General features: G+C 48.5%; 1 protein-coding gene across 3 annotated transcripts; it reads right to left on the reverse strand.

Moving 5' to 3' along the window:
- Positions 1-664: 664 nt before the first annotated feature.
- LOC110368017 (zinc finger protein 135) lies at positions 665-12,837 on the reverse strand. Of its 3 annotated transcripts, none has more exons than XM_036126600.1 (4): positions 12,685-12,837; positions 8,128-8,250; positions 2,916-3,536; positions 665-2,333 (listed from the first exon to the last, which is right to left on the reverse strand). In XM_036126600.1, exons 3-4 carry the CDS (start codon positions 3,491-3,493, stop codon positions 1,460-1,462), a joined length of 1,452 nt encoding a protein of 483 aa, XP_035982493.1. In that variant the 5' UTR covers positions 3,494-3,536; positions 8,128-8,250; positions 12,685-12,837; the 3' UTR covers positions 665-1,459. The 3 variants fall into 3 exon arrangements, with proteins under 3 accessions (XP_035982493.1, XP_035982492.1, XP_035982491.1); XM_036126599.1 differs by having other exon boundaries at positions 8,128-8,289; XM_036126598.1 differs by having other exon boundaries at positions 12,096-12,837.
- Between the last annotated feature and the right edge of the window lie 3,682 nt (positions 12,838-16,519).

The raw sequence follows: 16,519 nt of genomic DNA on the forward strand, positions 1-16,519 counted from the left end.
CAGGAGAACCCAGAAAAAAAAGGGGAACCCAGGAGAACAGAGAACCCAGGAGAAAAGGAGAACCCAGAAAAAAAGGAGAACCCAGGGGAACAGGGAACCCAGCAGAAAAGGAGAACCCAGGGGAACAGGGAACCCAAGAGAACCCAGGAGAACAGGGAGCCCAGGAGAAAAGGGAACCCAAGAGAAAAGGAGAACCCAGAAAAAAAGGAGAACCCAGGAGAACAGGAGAACCCAGGGGAACAGGAGAACATTCCTCTGCCGGTCCTGGAGTTCTGCCCCGGGGATGAAAAGCGTTGTTGCCGTGACAACATGAACAGGACATTAACGAGCTCATGGATTAATGTTTTATCTCGAGAACCCCGTCTAGGTTCTACCAGAAAGGAAATCAGGTTCCATCTGGATCGTCCAAGACTCCTGCTGGTCCTGAACCCGGTCCGGTTCCGTCCGGCTGCTCCTGGTCAGTCGCTCCTGTAGTTCCAGACGGACTACAAACTCACCTTCGTCACTTCCTGCTCCAGCCGACCAATCACAGCCCAGTACGCCGCTAAGCTCCTCCTCCTCGTCTGCCTGATGACCAGAGAGCTGCAGCTCCCCTTCAAAGTAAGAGCGCGTTCCTGAACCAGGAAGTGTTTTTAGACGAGCAGGAAGTGGAAGCAGACAGGAAGTAGTTTTATGATTTATTACAAAACGGCGGACAGAACAGGTGAACAGGTGTATTCTAAATGAAACACGATACAATGATGAACGTCGCTCTTTCTACCTGCAGAACCAAACCCAAACAAAGCAACACAATGGGGGGGGGGGGGGGGGGGGGGGGGTGCTTCTCTTCTACACAGCGGGTGGGGCGCCCACACATTTATAAATAAATCACAATTAAATTAACTCCAATTCACGCAGTAAAACAAAGTGTCGACGAGCAGGAACACAAAAGTGAAAGGGGCGGGGCATCCACAGGAAACGCTTTTATTTTGTAGAGATTTAGGTGGAACCTTCAGACCAATCCGGGTTCAGCGCGCTGCTGATGGTCGCCAATCACGTCACACATATAAATCGGGTTAATTTCCTCTTGTCCAATCAGCAGCCGGGTCACTGGAGAGTGATCTGCTGGCTTTGACTCCATTTCCCATGATGCCGTGCAAGCCGAGGCGTGACTGTTGGAGGGGTGGGGCGGGGCGGGGCCCTCGACAGGTGCTTTACTCTAAACCCATTCCGCCAAGCAGGAAGCTAGAGGTCACTTCTGACCATATATGGGAACCCGCCGACCAACAACCATATATGGACTTCCTGCCGCTATCTACACAGAAGAACAAGTCGTAGTCCCTGAAACCTGGACAACTAGAAATCCCAAAAGGTTCAGAACATAACTGGTCCCCAGAACCGGTCCAGAACCAGTCGGCAGCGGTCCAGAACCGACCCAGACGGGGTCCCGGGCCGGCCGACCCGGTCCGGGGCGGGCGCCTCAGTCGGAGTCGGACTCCAGCGGCGCGGTCTCGTCCACGGCGGGCGGGCTCTTGGTGGCGGCCAGCAGGTGGGCCTTCTTGTGGCGGGAGAAGCTGGAGGAGTGCACGAAGGTCTTGTTGCACGCCGCGCACATGTAGGTCTTGGTCTTGGCGCCGCCCGGCCCGGACTTGGCGTGGAGGAGCTTGGGCGGGCCGGCGGCGGCGCCGTGCGTCTGCCGGTGCCGGACCAGCTTGGAGGCGTGGCCGAAGCTCTTCCCGCACTGGTCGCAGGCGTGGCGTGCGGCTCCCCTGGCGGCGGCGGCGTCCTCGGCGGCGCGCTTGGGGGGCCGCCCCCCCCGGCGGCGCCGGTTCTTCTTGCACAGCGTGTAGAAGTTGGGCTTGTCGCGGGAGCAGAGCTTGAGGCGTATCTTCAGGTCGGACGAGCTCTCGCCCAGGTTCTCCTTGCCGGGCGTGTAGCTGTCCAGCAGCTCCTTGACGTGGCTCACCTGGTGCTTGGAGAGCAGCGTGGACGTCCTGAAGCTCATGTCGCACTGCGGGCAGGCGTAGAACTTATCCCCCCCCCCCGCCCCCCCCGCCCCCCCCGCAGGGCTCTGGATGATGGCGGTGGCCACATGCTGCTGCTGCTGCTTCCGGGCCTTCTTGCTCTTGGCGCCGACCTTGAGCGTGTGGCGCAGGGCGGGGGGCGGGGCGGTGGGCGGGGCCAGGCCAGGAGGGGCGGGGCCAGGCGGGGCGGGGCCCTTGGCGAGGCCCTTGCCCTTCTTGTGGATGAGGCGGTGGCGAGACAGGCTGGAGCTGTGGTTGAACTCCTTACCGCAGATGTTGCAGGGGTGGATGCGCCGCTTCCCGTGGAGCCGCAGGTGGCTGCCCAGCATCCTGAGGGGACAGCAAACGGGTCAGAACCGTCAGAACCGTCAGAACCGTTAAACCATCAGAACAGTCAGAACCATCAGAACCATCAGAAGAGTCAGAACCGTTAGAATCGTTAAACCATCAGAACCGTTAAACCATCAGAACCATCAGAACCGTCAGAGGTTAACCCTAACCCGATACCATTCTGTTTGTCACGTGAATTCAGCCTTCTCTCTCTCCTGACTACTATTATAATTGTTATAATTGTTATAATTTCACCAATGTCGCACTATTTTGGCCTTTAAGAGCCAAAAGTTTATTAAACTATTGTCTCCCATTCCAGACAGTTCTACTGCCCTAATATGCAGTTCTTCATTTATACACATTAATTTCAAACAGATGGTATCAGGGCAACACTATCCAGAACCGGACTCTGAGGGACCCACAGGGACCCACAGGGACTCAGAGGGACTCAGAGGGACCCAGAGGGACTCAGAGGGACTCAGAGGGACCCACAGGGACCCAGAGGGACCCAGACGGACCCACAGGGACCCACAGGGACCCAGAGGGACTCACAGGGACCCACAGGGACCCAGACGGACTCACCTGCTGCCTTTGAAGCTCATGCCACAGTGGGTGCAGGTGTAGCGGGCGTCCTGGTGGGCGGGCCCCAGCGTCCTCTTGGGCACCACGGGGCCCCCCGTCTTGCCCGTATGGGTCTGCTGGTGCCGGTACAGGCTGGAGGCGTGGCTGTAGCTCTTGCCGCAGTAGTTGCAGCGGTACTGGCGGCCCTCCGGCTCGTAGTAGTCCTGGTCCAGGTCCGCCTCGCCGTCCGGCGGGCCGCCCGGCTCCAGCAGCACCTGGGCCTCCTCTTCGTCGTCCTCCTCCTCCTCCTCCTCGTCGTCGGAGTCGGTCTTTATCTCCACGCTCTGCTCCGTCACCTCGCAGGGGTAGACCTCCTCGTAGGGGGCGAAGAAGGCCTCGTCGGCCTCCATCTTCAGCTGGTCCGCCGTCAGCTCCGCCTCCTCAGAGTCCTTCTTCACGCAGGAGATGGTGAACTTGGAGCCCACCTCGGCCCACTTCACCACGTACTCGATGGGCTGCGTGTCCAGCTCCACCGTGATGAAGTCCGCGCCCAGAGCGTCCGCCTCCGACACCGTCAGCTCCGTCTCCGAGTCCTCCATGGCGCCCGCCGCGTCCCGCAGGAGGAAAGGCCAGGAGGAGGCGCTGCGGGGAGGAAGAGCGGGTCAGTGACGGGCCGCGTACGTCATGTGACACAACAACCCGCCCCCCACCGGTACCGCTACTGGTGCTGGTACCAGCACCGGTACCAGCCCCCCACCGTGCACCGGTACCGGCACTGGTACCAGCACCGGTCCAGGGCTACCCGTCTGTGACCAGAGCGAGTCCAACCAGACGCACCGATCAGCCCCCAGGTAAGGCTGCAGCTCTTCCAGGCGGTTCTGGGTTCCAACCGTTCTGTCAGGAACCCAGAACGGTTCCTGTCGGTTCTGTCAGGAACCCAGAACCGCCTGAGAGCTGGGTTCCTGTTCCTGCCTCAGCAGGGAGACCCTTCACTGCTGATGGTAATTAACGGCTTCATCTGCAGCTGACTGGCCTCATCCATCCACTAACGATTCATTTCCTAAAAACACGACTTTTCTCTCCAGAACGGCTCATTTTTTATGCTGAATTTTATAATTTAACAGTTTATTGTTCCACCTGTATTAAATACTGACTGAATAAACCAAACTTGTGTTTTTCTCCCATTATAAAACATGGACATATTTATAAAATATAACTAAACAGCCCATCAGTGTGCTGTGGTTGAGAAGCTGACTCTGCTCCGCCAGGCAGACCGGCTGAAGGAGCTATTTAGCTGACATCCTAAAAATCATCCATGATCAGTTAAATAAATATATTAAAATGGTCCTATTAACCTAAACGTTGCCACACGGTGGCGCTGGGTCAGGGAAGACAGAAAGTCTGAGGAGCCTTCATCAGAAGAACCTCACGTGTTCTCTCGTCTCTCCAGACGACTTTGAGTCATTCCACCGACTAAACGGGCGTTAGCCTCACAAGCTAACACCGCCTGCCGCGGCGGCCATTTTATCCTGAAAGCGCCTAAACCCGCCGCCCTGCGAGGGAAAGACGGTTCCTCAGCGGTAGCTTAGCTTTAAGGTGTCCACCCAAAACAACTTTGGTTGCTGAGCTTCTCCTTAGGAGACACGGCGAGGGGACTGGTGGGCGGGGCTAACGTTCTGCGCCTCGCCTACGTTGATCAACACTGTTGCCAACATTTAGCAACTTTTCAGACTCTGCCAGCCAGTTTATTCATATTCTCTCTCTGGTGGCAGCAGGAGGCGGAGTCTAACCCACACAGGTGGCTCAGGTGCTGCAGCTCCTCCAGGATGGAGCCTCAGTGCAGCAGAAGGTCCAGAGCATGGAGGCGCTACCAGGAGACAGGCCAGGAGACGTGGAGGAGGTCATAGGAGGACAACCACCCTGCCTCTGCCTTTGAGCAAGGAGGACCAGGAGGAGCGCTGCCAGAGCCCTGCAGGAGGACCTCCATCCAGGAGGTCACGTGTGTCTGCTCAGATGATCAGAAACAGACTCCATGAGGGAGGTCACACCCTGCAGGACGTTTACCAGAGAACACCAAGATGGCCGGTTCTCCTCTGGTAACCTGAGACCTTCACAGGTGGAAGGAGGTTCTCACTGGTCCACACCTGGATCCCACTGAGCACATGTGGGACATCACGTCTCCATCCACAGACCGTCCAGGAGGTGTTAGTCCAGGTGTGGGAGGAGGAGAACATCCTCCACCTCCTCAGGAGCTGCCCAGGTGTAGGGAGGTCCTGCAGGCAGGTGGAGCCTCATTCTGACTGGTTTAAGAACTTCACATCAAAGATGGCTCCTGTAGAGTTTCTCTGCTTTAACTGTGAGCGTGGCTCCAGATCCAGACCTCCATGGGTTAATAAATGTGATTTTATTTATAATTTCCTATGATTTGGTTGTCAGAACATTCTATGTAAAGAACACAGTGTTTAATAAGAATATTTCATTCAGTCAGATCCAGGCTGTAATTTAATGTTCCCTTTATGTTTTCAGCAGTGTCTATTACATTAAATTAATTAATGCATTTAATCTAAAAACTAATTATAGTTCCATAATTGGCTAGAGAAAAATATTTGATCTCAACTACCTCTATAACTCCAGGGTACAACGTCATCAAGAATCAAGAATATTTCATTTGTCACTGTGATTCAGCCTTTGATGGTGAAATAGAACAATAAAAAGTTAAAAAGCATAAAACTATGGTGCATCTGTTGGTTCCTGCAGAACCTCCTGCAGTTCTTCTCCCTGGTTAGTGTAGCGTAACGTTTCTCCCTCTGCCTTTATTCCCGTTGGCTGCTGTGCCAGCCTGGAGCAGGGGAGACCCATCCAAGATGGCGGCGCCATTCCTCTTTTCTCTTTCTACTGCGGGGTGGCTCTGCTTTAGAACGTCAGCAGCGCCCCCTGCTGGACGGCGGCCACCCTCAGTTAACCGGAGTGAACAAACTTTAATCTAATAACCAATAATAACCAGTTAACTGTTGGTCCATTACTGGTTTGCTTCACTATAACCAACCCATCAGGGATAATGTGGGTCCGGTTCTGGCAGGTCCGGTTCTGGCAGGTCCGGTTCTGGCAGGTCCGGTTCTGGCAGGTCCGGTTCTGGCAGGTCCAGACGCAGGTGGTACCAAAGCCTCAGGTCTTTATCTACAGTCTGAGTCTGGAGTTAAACCAAGTCCCAGTCGTTAACCTGGTAAATGGCTGTACTAGTAAAGCGCTTTAACTAGTCTCACCACCTCCGCCTCACACTAGTTTAGTAAATAATGTAAATAATAATGTAAATATTAGAGCAGGTGTTGTTTTTAGATCAGAATTCATCTCAAAACGTGATGAAACCAGAACACCTGGCCTTATAAAAGCCTAACATTAAACTTATCTTACAGAACAGTTCTCCTCTGGAGAACGTTAGTCCAGAACATTCAGAACTTCTGTTAACATCTGGTTAATCTGATTGGCTGCTGCAGCTCAGTACGTTCAGAGAGAGAGACGTTGAGTCTAGAGAACGATGGAGAGAACCTACTTTTTAATGATACATGTTCTAAGTTCTAAGTTTACAGTCTGGGTAGAACATCAAAAGTCGTGCTGTTAAAGTCCAAGACATCCCCAGTGCCTTAAACACTTTTACTGTTTCAAAGCCTAAAGTCATCAGGTTCTGGAGCACCCCCCCCCCCCCCCCCCCCACACACACACATCACCCCCCCCCCCCCCCCCAGCATCAGTCCAGGAGGCCGAGGACACGACCCTGAGGAACTCCTAGGGACAATACACGGTTCCTGAGGAGCCCGTAGGAACGGACCTCTGTTTACTACAACAGAACCGTGATAGAACCGTGATAGAGATTCGATAGAACCGTGACAGAACCATGTTTTCTGACAGTTCTGTGCTCCGGTGTTGGTTTAAAACCGGTTCTGTTGGACCCAGAACCATTTGGGAAATGGAGGCTGCTGCCCCGTTCCTGGTATCGGTCCGGCTGGTTCTGGGTTCTGGGTTGTTTATAACCGGTTTATAACCGGTTTAGTGATCATTAACTAGTTTAGTGATCATTAACTAGTTCAGTGATCATTAACTAGTTCAGTGATCATTAACTAGTTTAGTGATCATTAACCGGTTTAGTGATCATTAACCGGTTTAGTGATCATTAACTAGTTTAGTGATCATTAACTAGTTCAGTGATCATTAACTAGTTCAGTGATCATTAACTAGTTTAGTGATCATTAACCGGTTTAGTGATCATTAACTAGTTCAGTGATCATTAACTAGTTCAGTGATCATTAACTAGTTTAGTGATCATTAACCGGTTTAGTGATCATTAACCGGTTTAGTGATCATTAACCGGTTTAGTGATCATTAACTAGTTCAGTGATGCAGCTCATATCTCAGCAGGCCTTCATGTTCAGGTCCAACATGGCTTCATCACATCCTGGGTTTATTAAATGTGTCTGATGGAGAAAAGCTTCTCTGCACCTGCATCAGCTGCAAGCTCAGCTTCACCTGCACAGGTGAGACCATCAGAACCATCAGAACCATCAGAACCATCAGAACCAAGACACCAGCAGCTTCTGCTTCACACCACAGAGCCCATCTGACCACAAGCAAACATCTGGACCTCTGCCTCTGATTGGTCAGCATCAGATCACTCTGATTGGTCAGCCAGAGCTCCTTCCTCCCTCAGCGGCCTTCAAAACATCCAGCTGTGCTCGGTTCCTCCAGCTGGCCCATATCAGCCACTCAGCACTGGGATGATCTGCGCTCAGGTCGGTTCTGGATCAACGGGTCTGGTCGGGGATCGGTTCTGGATCAACGGGTCTGGTCGGGGATCGGTTCTGGATCCGTCACTGAACGCCTCCCTCCACTTCCTGTCAGCCTGCTGTTCCCCGCGTGGCCGCCAGGGGGCGACACGCTGGGCTCCATCATTAAAGCGCATTTTCTCTCTTATTGCAACACTTGATCTCTGACAGCAGGAAGCCGAACCGACCCAAACACCGACGTGGTTCCGGAACCATACCGACCCGCGGCTAAAGCCGCTCCTCCGGGCCGCCCGGCCTCGACGGGTAAAAACGGGCTTTTTCTCACAGGAGTTCCGGGGCCGGGCGGCTGTCAGGAAGCAGGACCAGCGGCTCTCCTCCCCGGCGGGAACTGTCAGAATAAAAAGCCGGGCCTGGCCGCCGAGGCACCAGAACCGAGCCGGGGTTCGACCACTCACCGAGATTCCGCCGTTAAACAGGGAGATCCACCGGAGCGGGCCGTGACAATAACAGGAAGCCGCCGCCGGGACACGGAGCTCCGAGAGGAAGGATTAAATGGTCGAGACGACCGGAAGAGAGACCTTCAGAATAAGAGCAGGGTCAAGTTACAGGAATTATGGCTGTGGAAAAATGGAAAGAATAGAAATAAGTTCAGCTGGATCAGCACCGAAATAACAGCAGAAAGTAACAATAAAATACAGATTTAAAATTAGTTCATTCTCAGATTAAAGGAGCAGCAGTAGATTAATTTAAAGCATTTCAACATGTCACTTTTTTAAATGAGATAAAATTATATAAAAATTACGTCAAAATGTACACATGAAAAACTAATGGTATTATTAAACTATTTACTAAAAAAGTACAAATAAAAATTAAATAACATGTTTTACAACAACAATAATAATAATAATTATTATTATTATTACTATTAATACTATACGCAAAAGTCTGGTTGCCTCCAATTTAAGCCCGTTTGCTGTTGTGATGACCCGGATAACAGAATTAGCTTGTGTAATGATATTTATTATAGAATGCATTGTTTGGTATTCTATCTTGGTATGCTGTTGCCCAGTGATGGGGGGGGACCAGTGATGGGGGGGGGGGGGGACCAGTGATGGGGGGGCGGAGCTTCTCCTGCAGCAGTACCAGCGCTGATCCAGTCTGTGGAGGTGAAGAAGGAGCTGAGCTCTCCATTTACTGCTCGGTCTGCGCTCTGACCCACTCCAGGCCGTGAGGTCTGGATCAGGACCCAAAGAAAGTGATCCTGGGTTCCCTCTCCACATTGAAAGGAGTCCGTCCAGGTGGATGTCCCCAGGATGTCCCCTGGTTCCTCTGGGAGGAGACCCGGGGAAGACCCAGAACTTCCTGGAGGGACTAAATATCCCGTCTGGTCAACACTTACAACGATGTAGTGGTGTAGGTCCTGATCAGCAGTCTCTGGTACCCCTCGTCCTCCTCTCTAGTGTCATGTCCCACACGGCCTCCCTCCTATTTTCAATTCACTTCACTTCAGTTTTATTTATATAGCACCAATTCACAGCATATCAACTAAAGGCTCTTTATAAAGTCAATACTGCTCTCCACTCTGCATTGTTTGTTGTTATTTCAGCTTTTAACGTTTTGTTCTAAAATTTTTCTCTTCATAGAAGGTACACCTGGTCTGGCGTTCTGTTAGCTGTGACATCATCAGGGGAGGCAGATCATCCTCTATTACCATCTAACATAGAAAGTACTCCTGGGTCAATGTGAGCTTCTGTGCTTTCTGTGTCTCTGCTCTGTCTTCTCTAACTTAGAAAGTACTCCTGGGTCAATGTGAGCTTCTGTGCTTTCTGTGTCTCTGCTCTGTCTTCTCTAACTTAGAAAGTACTCCTGGGTCAATGTGAGCTTCTGTGCTTTCTGTGTCTCTGCTCTGTCTTCTCTAACATAGAAAGTACTCCTGGTTCAATGTGAGCTTCTGTGCTTTCTGTGTCTCTGCTCTGTCTTCTCTAACATAGAAAGTACTCCTGGTTCAATGTGAGCTTCTGAGCTTTCTGTGTCTCTGCTCTGTCTTCTCTAACATAGAAAGTACTCCTGGGTCAATGTGAGCTTCTGAGCTTTCTGTGTCTCTGCTCTGTCTTCTCTAACATAGAAAGTACTCCTGGTTCAATGTGAGCTTCTGAGCTTTCTGTGTCTCTGCTCTGTCTTCTCTAACATAGAAAGTACTCCTGGGTCAATGTGAGCTTCTGTGCTTTCTGTGTCTCTGCTCTGTCTTCTCTACCATAGAAAGTACTCCTGGGTCAATGTGAGCTTCTGTGCTTTCTGTGTCTCTGCTCTGTCTTCTCTAACATAGAAAGTACTCCTGGGTCAATGTGAGCTTCTGAGCTTTCTGTGTCTCTGCTCTGTCTTCTCTAACATAGAAAGTACTCCTGGGTCAATGTGAGCTTCTGTGCTTTCTCTGTCTCTGCTCTGTCTTCTCTAACATAGAAAGTACTCCTGGGTCAATGTGAGCTTCTGTGCTTTCTGTGTCTCTGCTCTGTCTTCTCTAACATAGAAAGTACTCCTGGGTCAATGTGAGCTTCTGTGCTTTCTGTGTCTCTGCTCTGTCTTCTCTAACATAGAAAGTACTCCTGGGTCAATGTGAGCTTCTGTGCTTTCTGTGTCTCTGCTCTGTCTTCTCTAACATAGAAAGTACTCCTGGGTCAATGTGAGCTTCTGAGCTTTCTGTGTCTCTGCTCTGTCTTCTCTAAGCCCCAGTGGGTGGAGGCAGATGAGGGTTCACACTGAGCCTGGTTCTGGTTCTGCTGGAGGTTCTCCTCCCTGTTAAAGGGGAGTTTTCCTCTCCACTGTCGCTTCATGCATGCTCAGTATGAGGGATTGCTGCAAAGCCATCAACAATGCAGACGACTGTCCACTGTGGCTCTACGCTCTTTCAGGAGGAGTGAATGCTGCTTGGAGAGACTTGATGCAACCTGCTGGGTTTCCTTAGAGAGGAAACTTTCTCACCAACCTGGAGGATCTGATGGAGTCTGACTTTGGAAAGAGACTTGAGATGATGTGATGTTAATTGGTGATATAGAAATAAAATTTGATTGAATTTTGACTATTAAAAAGAAAACCCAAAAATGTATCCAAAAAAGTTAAAAAACAAAACAACTGGACTTTTTTTCCAAAGTTTGAAGACGTTTCTCTTCCCATCCAGAAAGCTTTCTCAATTCAAATGTCTGGAGTAATGTGGAGTAACAAGCTTTATACTACTGCCCAACAAAGGCCTGTAATGGCTTAGATAATGCAGATTAACGTAAGACTGGTCCAAAACTCCATCTACGTGTCTTCAAATAAAACTATCTACACCAGGTGTTCGTCCTCCGCTGGCCACTGCCTACTCGCCCGCCTCCATCACAGACACGTGTACGTAGACCCGCGCTGAACGCTGAGTCACACAGCGCCGCCATATTGGAGGTGGCGTGGTGGAGCGACTCAGAGAAGACGCCTCATGGATTGGGACAGATTCACAGAACAGACCAGATGTACGGAGGTCACCTTCAACAGGTAAAGAACAGGAGCTTCTGCTTTTCATTATTTATTATAACATCATCATAAAGTAGTTATAATGATGTTATAATGTTGTTATAATAATGTTATAACGTCATCATAAAGTAGTTATAATGATGTTATAATGTTGTTATTATGTTATAACGTCATCATAAAGTAGTTATAATGTTGTTATAACGTCATTATGATGACATTATAACAACATTATAACTATGTTATAATGTTGTTATAATGTTGTTATAATGTTATAACGTCATCATAAAGTAGTTATAATGATGTTATAATGTTGTTATTATGTTATAACGTCATCATAAAGTAGTTATAATGATGTTATAATGTTGTTATAATGTGTAACGTCATTATGACGACATTATAAAGATGTTATAATGTTGTTATAATAATGTTATAACATCATCATAGCTATGTTATAATGTTGTTATAATGTTATAATAATGTTATAAAATTATAACGACATTATAAAGATGTTATAATAATGTTATAACATCATTATAACAACATTATAACATAGTTATGATGATGTTATAACATTATTATAACAACATTATAACGACATTATAAAGATGTTATAATGTTGTTATAATGTTATAATAATGTTATAAAATTATAATAACATCATTATAACGACGTATAAATGTCTGGGGGCTCCATTGCTGCTCCTCCTTTACTCGTTGCATGCCTGGACAACATCGTACCTCGGGTCACACAAAACGCTTCGTTTACTCACAGAGCAGAATGTAAAACACAGAAATGAAATATAATAACGCCATAAATGATTAGGAAGACGTTGGTGTGCAGCCAGAGAGCTTCTGGCGTAGAAACTCATAAAGTCACGGCAGGAGACCAGAGCCCTGCAGCAGGTGAGCAGCACCAACACCTGAGCTGAGCTCCTCTCTGCTGATTCATCCAGGAAGTGTCGGCCTGTAGCACTGCTGGGTTGTGGGTTTGAATCCTGGTCTGAGCTCTCCATGCATGAGTGGTTCTCCTGGTTCTCCTCCACCTGTGAGAATGGAGGGAGGCCTGCTGACCTCCCTGAGCTGGACTGGCTGTCTTCTCCTCACGGTTTAAACTGCTAAAGCTTCACCTGCTCTATGACGTCACTTCTGGTCACCTGGCCTGCAGCAGGTTGGTCTCTCAGGAGGAGGAGAAGAAGGTGAGGAGCCAGTGGAAGGGAGTCTACACCGCAGGAGAAGGAGAAGGTGGAGGAGGAAGAGCGGGGCGGGAGGAATTTGGGCCTCGGTGCCGCGGCTGACGTTTCCGTAGCAGCGGTACCGTGCAGCGCGGTACCGGCCGGGTTCCGACCGTCGGGAGCTGCTAACAGCCCCGCTGAGGCTCCTGGGTTCCTGGGTTCTGCACCAACAACCAGACCGAACCTAATCTGGCGCGCCGCGCCCCCGAGCGCGCGTTTCCCACCGCGCGTCCTAACAGCAGAGAGCGACGTTGCTGCCGGAACCAGCTGCACTTACTGTTCAAGCTGGACCGGTTCTGTTCCCCTGGTTCGGTCCCGTTCGCTGCTCTGAGTCGGTGGTTCCTGCCGCACCTCTGTCACATCTCAGCCGTGGCGCGGCGGCGGCAGATTGGCGCACACCGACGCTGCTGCGGCACGGAGCGGCGCGCCTCCAGCCAAAGTCAATGAGGCGCTGCGGCAGGGAGGCGGCGCGCTCCGCGCCACTGTAACCCAGCGCCGGCTGTGATTGGTCAAACGCCTGCGCAGCCTCCCTCTGGTTGGCTGGAACAGTTAAAGGTGAAAGTGTTCGTTGAAATCTCGCGAGATGTCACAAAGCTTCAGAATGTGACATCACAGCGGGATAAAACCACTGATCTCTATTTATTCACTCGAGTGCTGATTTAGCTGAAAAACTGAAGTCACTGGCCGCCATCTTGCTACTCCCTACTCTCCCAGAATCCCACAGGATTTGGTTGCAACAACAAGCAGTTTTCTGGCTGTGTGAAAACGTTTCACAGGTAATTCTACAGTCAGTGGATGTACTAACACTATCAACTACTAGGAAATTAGGTGCTGACATATTTTACATGTTATTCATAATAAATAAATATATATATATATATATATATATATATATATATATATATATATATATATATATATATATATATATATATATAAAATGTAAAATATTTCAGCACATGACTTTCTCAGTACTTGATATTTTTAGAACATAACATAAAAGTATATGGCATTTGACATTTTAAAAGTTTTAATCCCCCCCTGAACATGAGAAAATCCTCGTTATTCGATGCTGTAGCGCACATATTCCCTAGTTACTGGAGGAAAATGGGGAGTACCAATATGGCGGCTGGTGGCTTCACAGCACTCCAGTGTATTATATAGCTCAGTGGATAAAAGCCAAAAGATTTGTCCTTATTTCCTCATTTGTTCGCTTGTTTTGGCAGAAACTGCGTAAGTTTATTCAGAACCACATTAAAGAACTTTTAGTTTTTCTCTTTGCTCTCAATTAAGACCTTTTAAGCAGAATATATAACAATGGTAAAGAGAAACATTTTATTTTAAACATAATTTAACAAACAGGGAATACAGGAGCCAGCCAGCTGGTTTGGTTCTGGTTCCTCTGACTGGGTTCATCAGAACCAGCCTGGGTCCAGAACCTGTCTCCATGGAGGCTGGGTCCAGCTCTGCAGCGCCACCTGGAGGTGAAGGTCTGAACAGGTGGTGTCCAGCATGTCAGCGGACCTTCTGCTGACTCTGGACCTGTGCAGGTTCTGATGGAGGGGAGGTCGGCCCAGATGATCCTCTCTGCAGGGCGGACCGGTCCGGTTCTGTAGAAGAGCCGACCCAAACGGAACCACAGCACCGACTGAATGTGGAGATGAGCAGCAGCTCCTGGGAGGGCTGGACCTCTGCAGCTGCTGCAGAACCATCCACTTTCTGATTACATTTAATCTTTTAATGCCTATTTGTGTTTCTGATCACTTTTGTTCTTTGTTAGTTTTTCTTTTTCCTTCACTTTGAAACAAATGAATAAACTAAACCATGTTTTCTATAATTCTGATGATAATCTGTAATAAAACCAATAAAAAGCTAAGATCCTACGTTTTTACTAAGTTAAAAGAGTTTAAAAATGTAATGCTGAAAACGACGATAATTCAGATTAGATTTATTTAGTGTTTAATTCCAGAAGTCTGGTTTTAACGCCAACAAACTGATTGTGATGACAAGAAGTTTTAATTAACTAAACAGAACTATAGAACAAGCACTAATGTGGAATAATATAAAATATTCCTAGATGTTTTCTGTGCCTTCCTCTAGTTGCTGCTGTAATGTTTCCTAGTAAATAACTCATTTTGGTAGAGCGTCCAGATGTGCGGCGCTGTCGGCAGCAGCAGCCCTTTTCTGGATGGTGACTCCCTCTGGTAATAGACGCTGTGCAGCTGGAAGGATTTTTGTATTTTGTCCCAGCGAATAGCGATCTGTACACCAGTAATCAGCTAGTAAGCCTTTTCTGGGATCGATTGGTAGTGGCTCCCTCCTTCCACCTGGGGGAGCTTCTCTCTGCATCAGAAGGAACTGAAAACCACCAAACCTGAAAACCTTGTTCCCTGATTTCAGAGGTGTAATTCTTGACCATAGCAACAATTGTTTTATATTATTATTATTATTATTATTATTATTATTATTATTATTATTATTATTATTATTTATAACTAAATTTAATTGAAAACCGCCCTTCAGGTTACTCAAGGGCACTACAGATAAAGCACGATAACGACAGTAAAACAAGATTTAAACAGCAAACAAAAGTTGCAGTGAACCAGCAACCAGAGTATGCACTCTTAAACATATTCAATCAAATAAAATTTTATTTATACCAAACAATACATTCTATATCATGTGTCATCATCAAGGCTCTTTCCAAAGTCAGGTTCCATCAGATCCTCCAGGTTGGTGAGAAAGTTTCCTCTCTAAGGAAACCCAGCAGGTTGCATCAAGTCTCTCCAAGCAGCATTCACTCCTCCTGAAAGAGCGTAGAGCCACAGTGGACAGTCGTCTGCATTGTTGATGGCTTTGCAGCAATCCCTCATACTGAGCATGCATGAAGCGACAGTGGAGAGGAAAACTCCCCTTTAACAGGGAGGAGAACCTCCAGCAGAACCAGAACCAGGCTCAGTGTGAACGCTCATCTGCCTCCACCCACTGGGGCTTAGAGAAGACAGAGCAGAGACACAGAAAGCTCAGAAGCTCACATTGACCCAGGAGTACTTTCTATGTTAGAGAAGACAGAGCAGAGACACAGAAAGCTCAGAAGCTCACATTGACCCAGGAGTACTTTCTATGGTAGAGAAGACAGAGCAGAGACACAGAAAGCTCAGAAGCTCACATTGACCCAGGAGTACTTTCTATGTTAGAGAAGACAGAGCAGAGACACAGAAAGCACAGAAGCTCACATTGACCCAGGAGTACTTTCTATGTTAGAGAAGACAGAGCAGAGACACAGAAAGCTCAGAAGCTCACATTGACCCAGGAGTACTTTCTATGTTAGAGAAGACAGAGCAGAGACACAGAAAGCACAGAAGCTCACATTGACCCAGGAGTACTTTCTATGTTAGAGAAGACAGAGCAGAGACACAGAAAGCTCAGAAGCTCACATTGACCCAGGAGTACTTTCTATGTTAGAGAAGACAGAGCAGAGACACAGAAAGCACAGAAGCTCACATTGACCCAGGAGTACTTTCTATGTTAGAGAAGACGGAGCAGAGACACAGAAAGCACAGAAGCTCACATTGACCCAGGAGTACTTTCTATGTTAGAGAAGACAGAGCAGAGACACAGAAAGTTCAGAACTGCATTTTGTGGACTTCCTGATAGTAAAGAATTACAATAGTCCAGCCTTGAAGTAACAAATGCATGGACCAGTTTTTCAGCATCACTCCTGGACAGAATGTTTCTAATTCTGGCGATATTCCTGAGGTGAAAAAAGGAAGCTCTGGAAACCTGTTTAATATGGGATTTAAATTACATGTCTTAGTTGAAAATAACTCAGGGTTAGGAGGAGGTCTCACCCGGGGAGCAATTCACAGTAGAACCGCCACTGGAGAACATCAGTGGGCTGAGAGAGGAGGGAAGGAGGTGCAGCATTAAGCCTGAGGTCCAGTCGGTTCCAGAACCATTCCCTCCTTCCTTCATGGGACCAAACGTCTGCAGTGAGTCCGGCTAACGGCGGCACCAACAGGAAGGCTGATCTGCAGATGGGTTTAGTTTAGCAGAACCGTCCTCACTGGCCTTCAGCTCTTTGGATGAAAAGTGAAAAACAAGAACTGAAG

The sequence above is a fragment of the Fundulus heteroclitus genome, chromosome 22, assembly GCF_011125445.2.
Source record: "Fundulus heteroclitus isolate FHET01 chromosome 22, MU-UCD_Fhet_4.1, whole genome shotgun sequence".
In the NCBI taxonomy this organism is placed as follows: Eukaryota; Metazoa; Chordata; class Actinopteri; order Cyprinodontiformes; family Fundulidae; genus Fundulus; species Fundulus heteroclitus.

Bases quoted from the DNA above. Each gene is read 5' to 3' on its own strand.
- LOC110368017 (XM_036126598.1), bottom strand. From the start codon at position 12,124: ATGAATCAGCAGAGAGGAGCTCAGCTCAG. The intron at 8,251-12,095 runs GTGTTGGTGCTG...CTTATTCTGAAG, and splicing joins CAGAGAGGAGCTCAGCTCAG to GTCTCTCTTCCGGTCGTCTC. The intron at 3,537-8,127 runs GTGAGTGGTCGA...TCCTCCCCGCAG, and splicing joins TGTTTAACGGCGGAATCTCG to CGCCTCCTCCTGGCCTTTCC.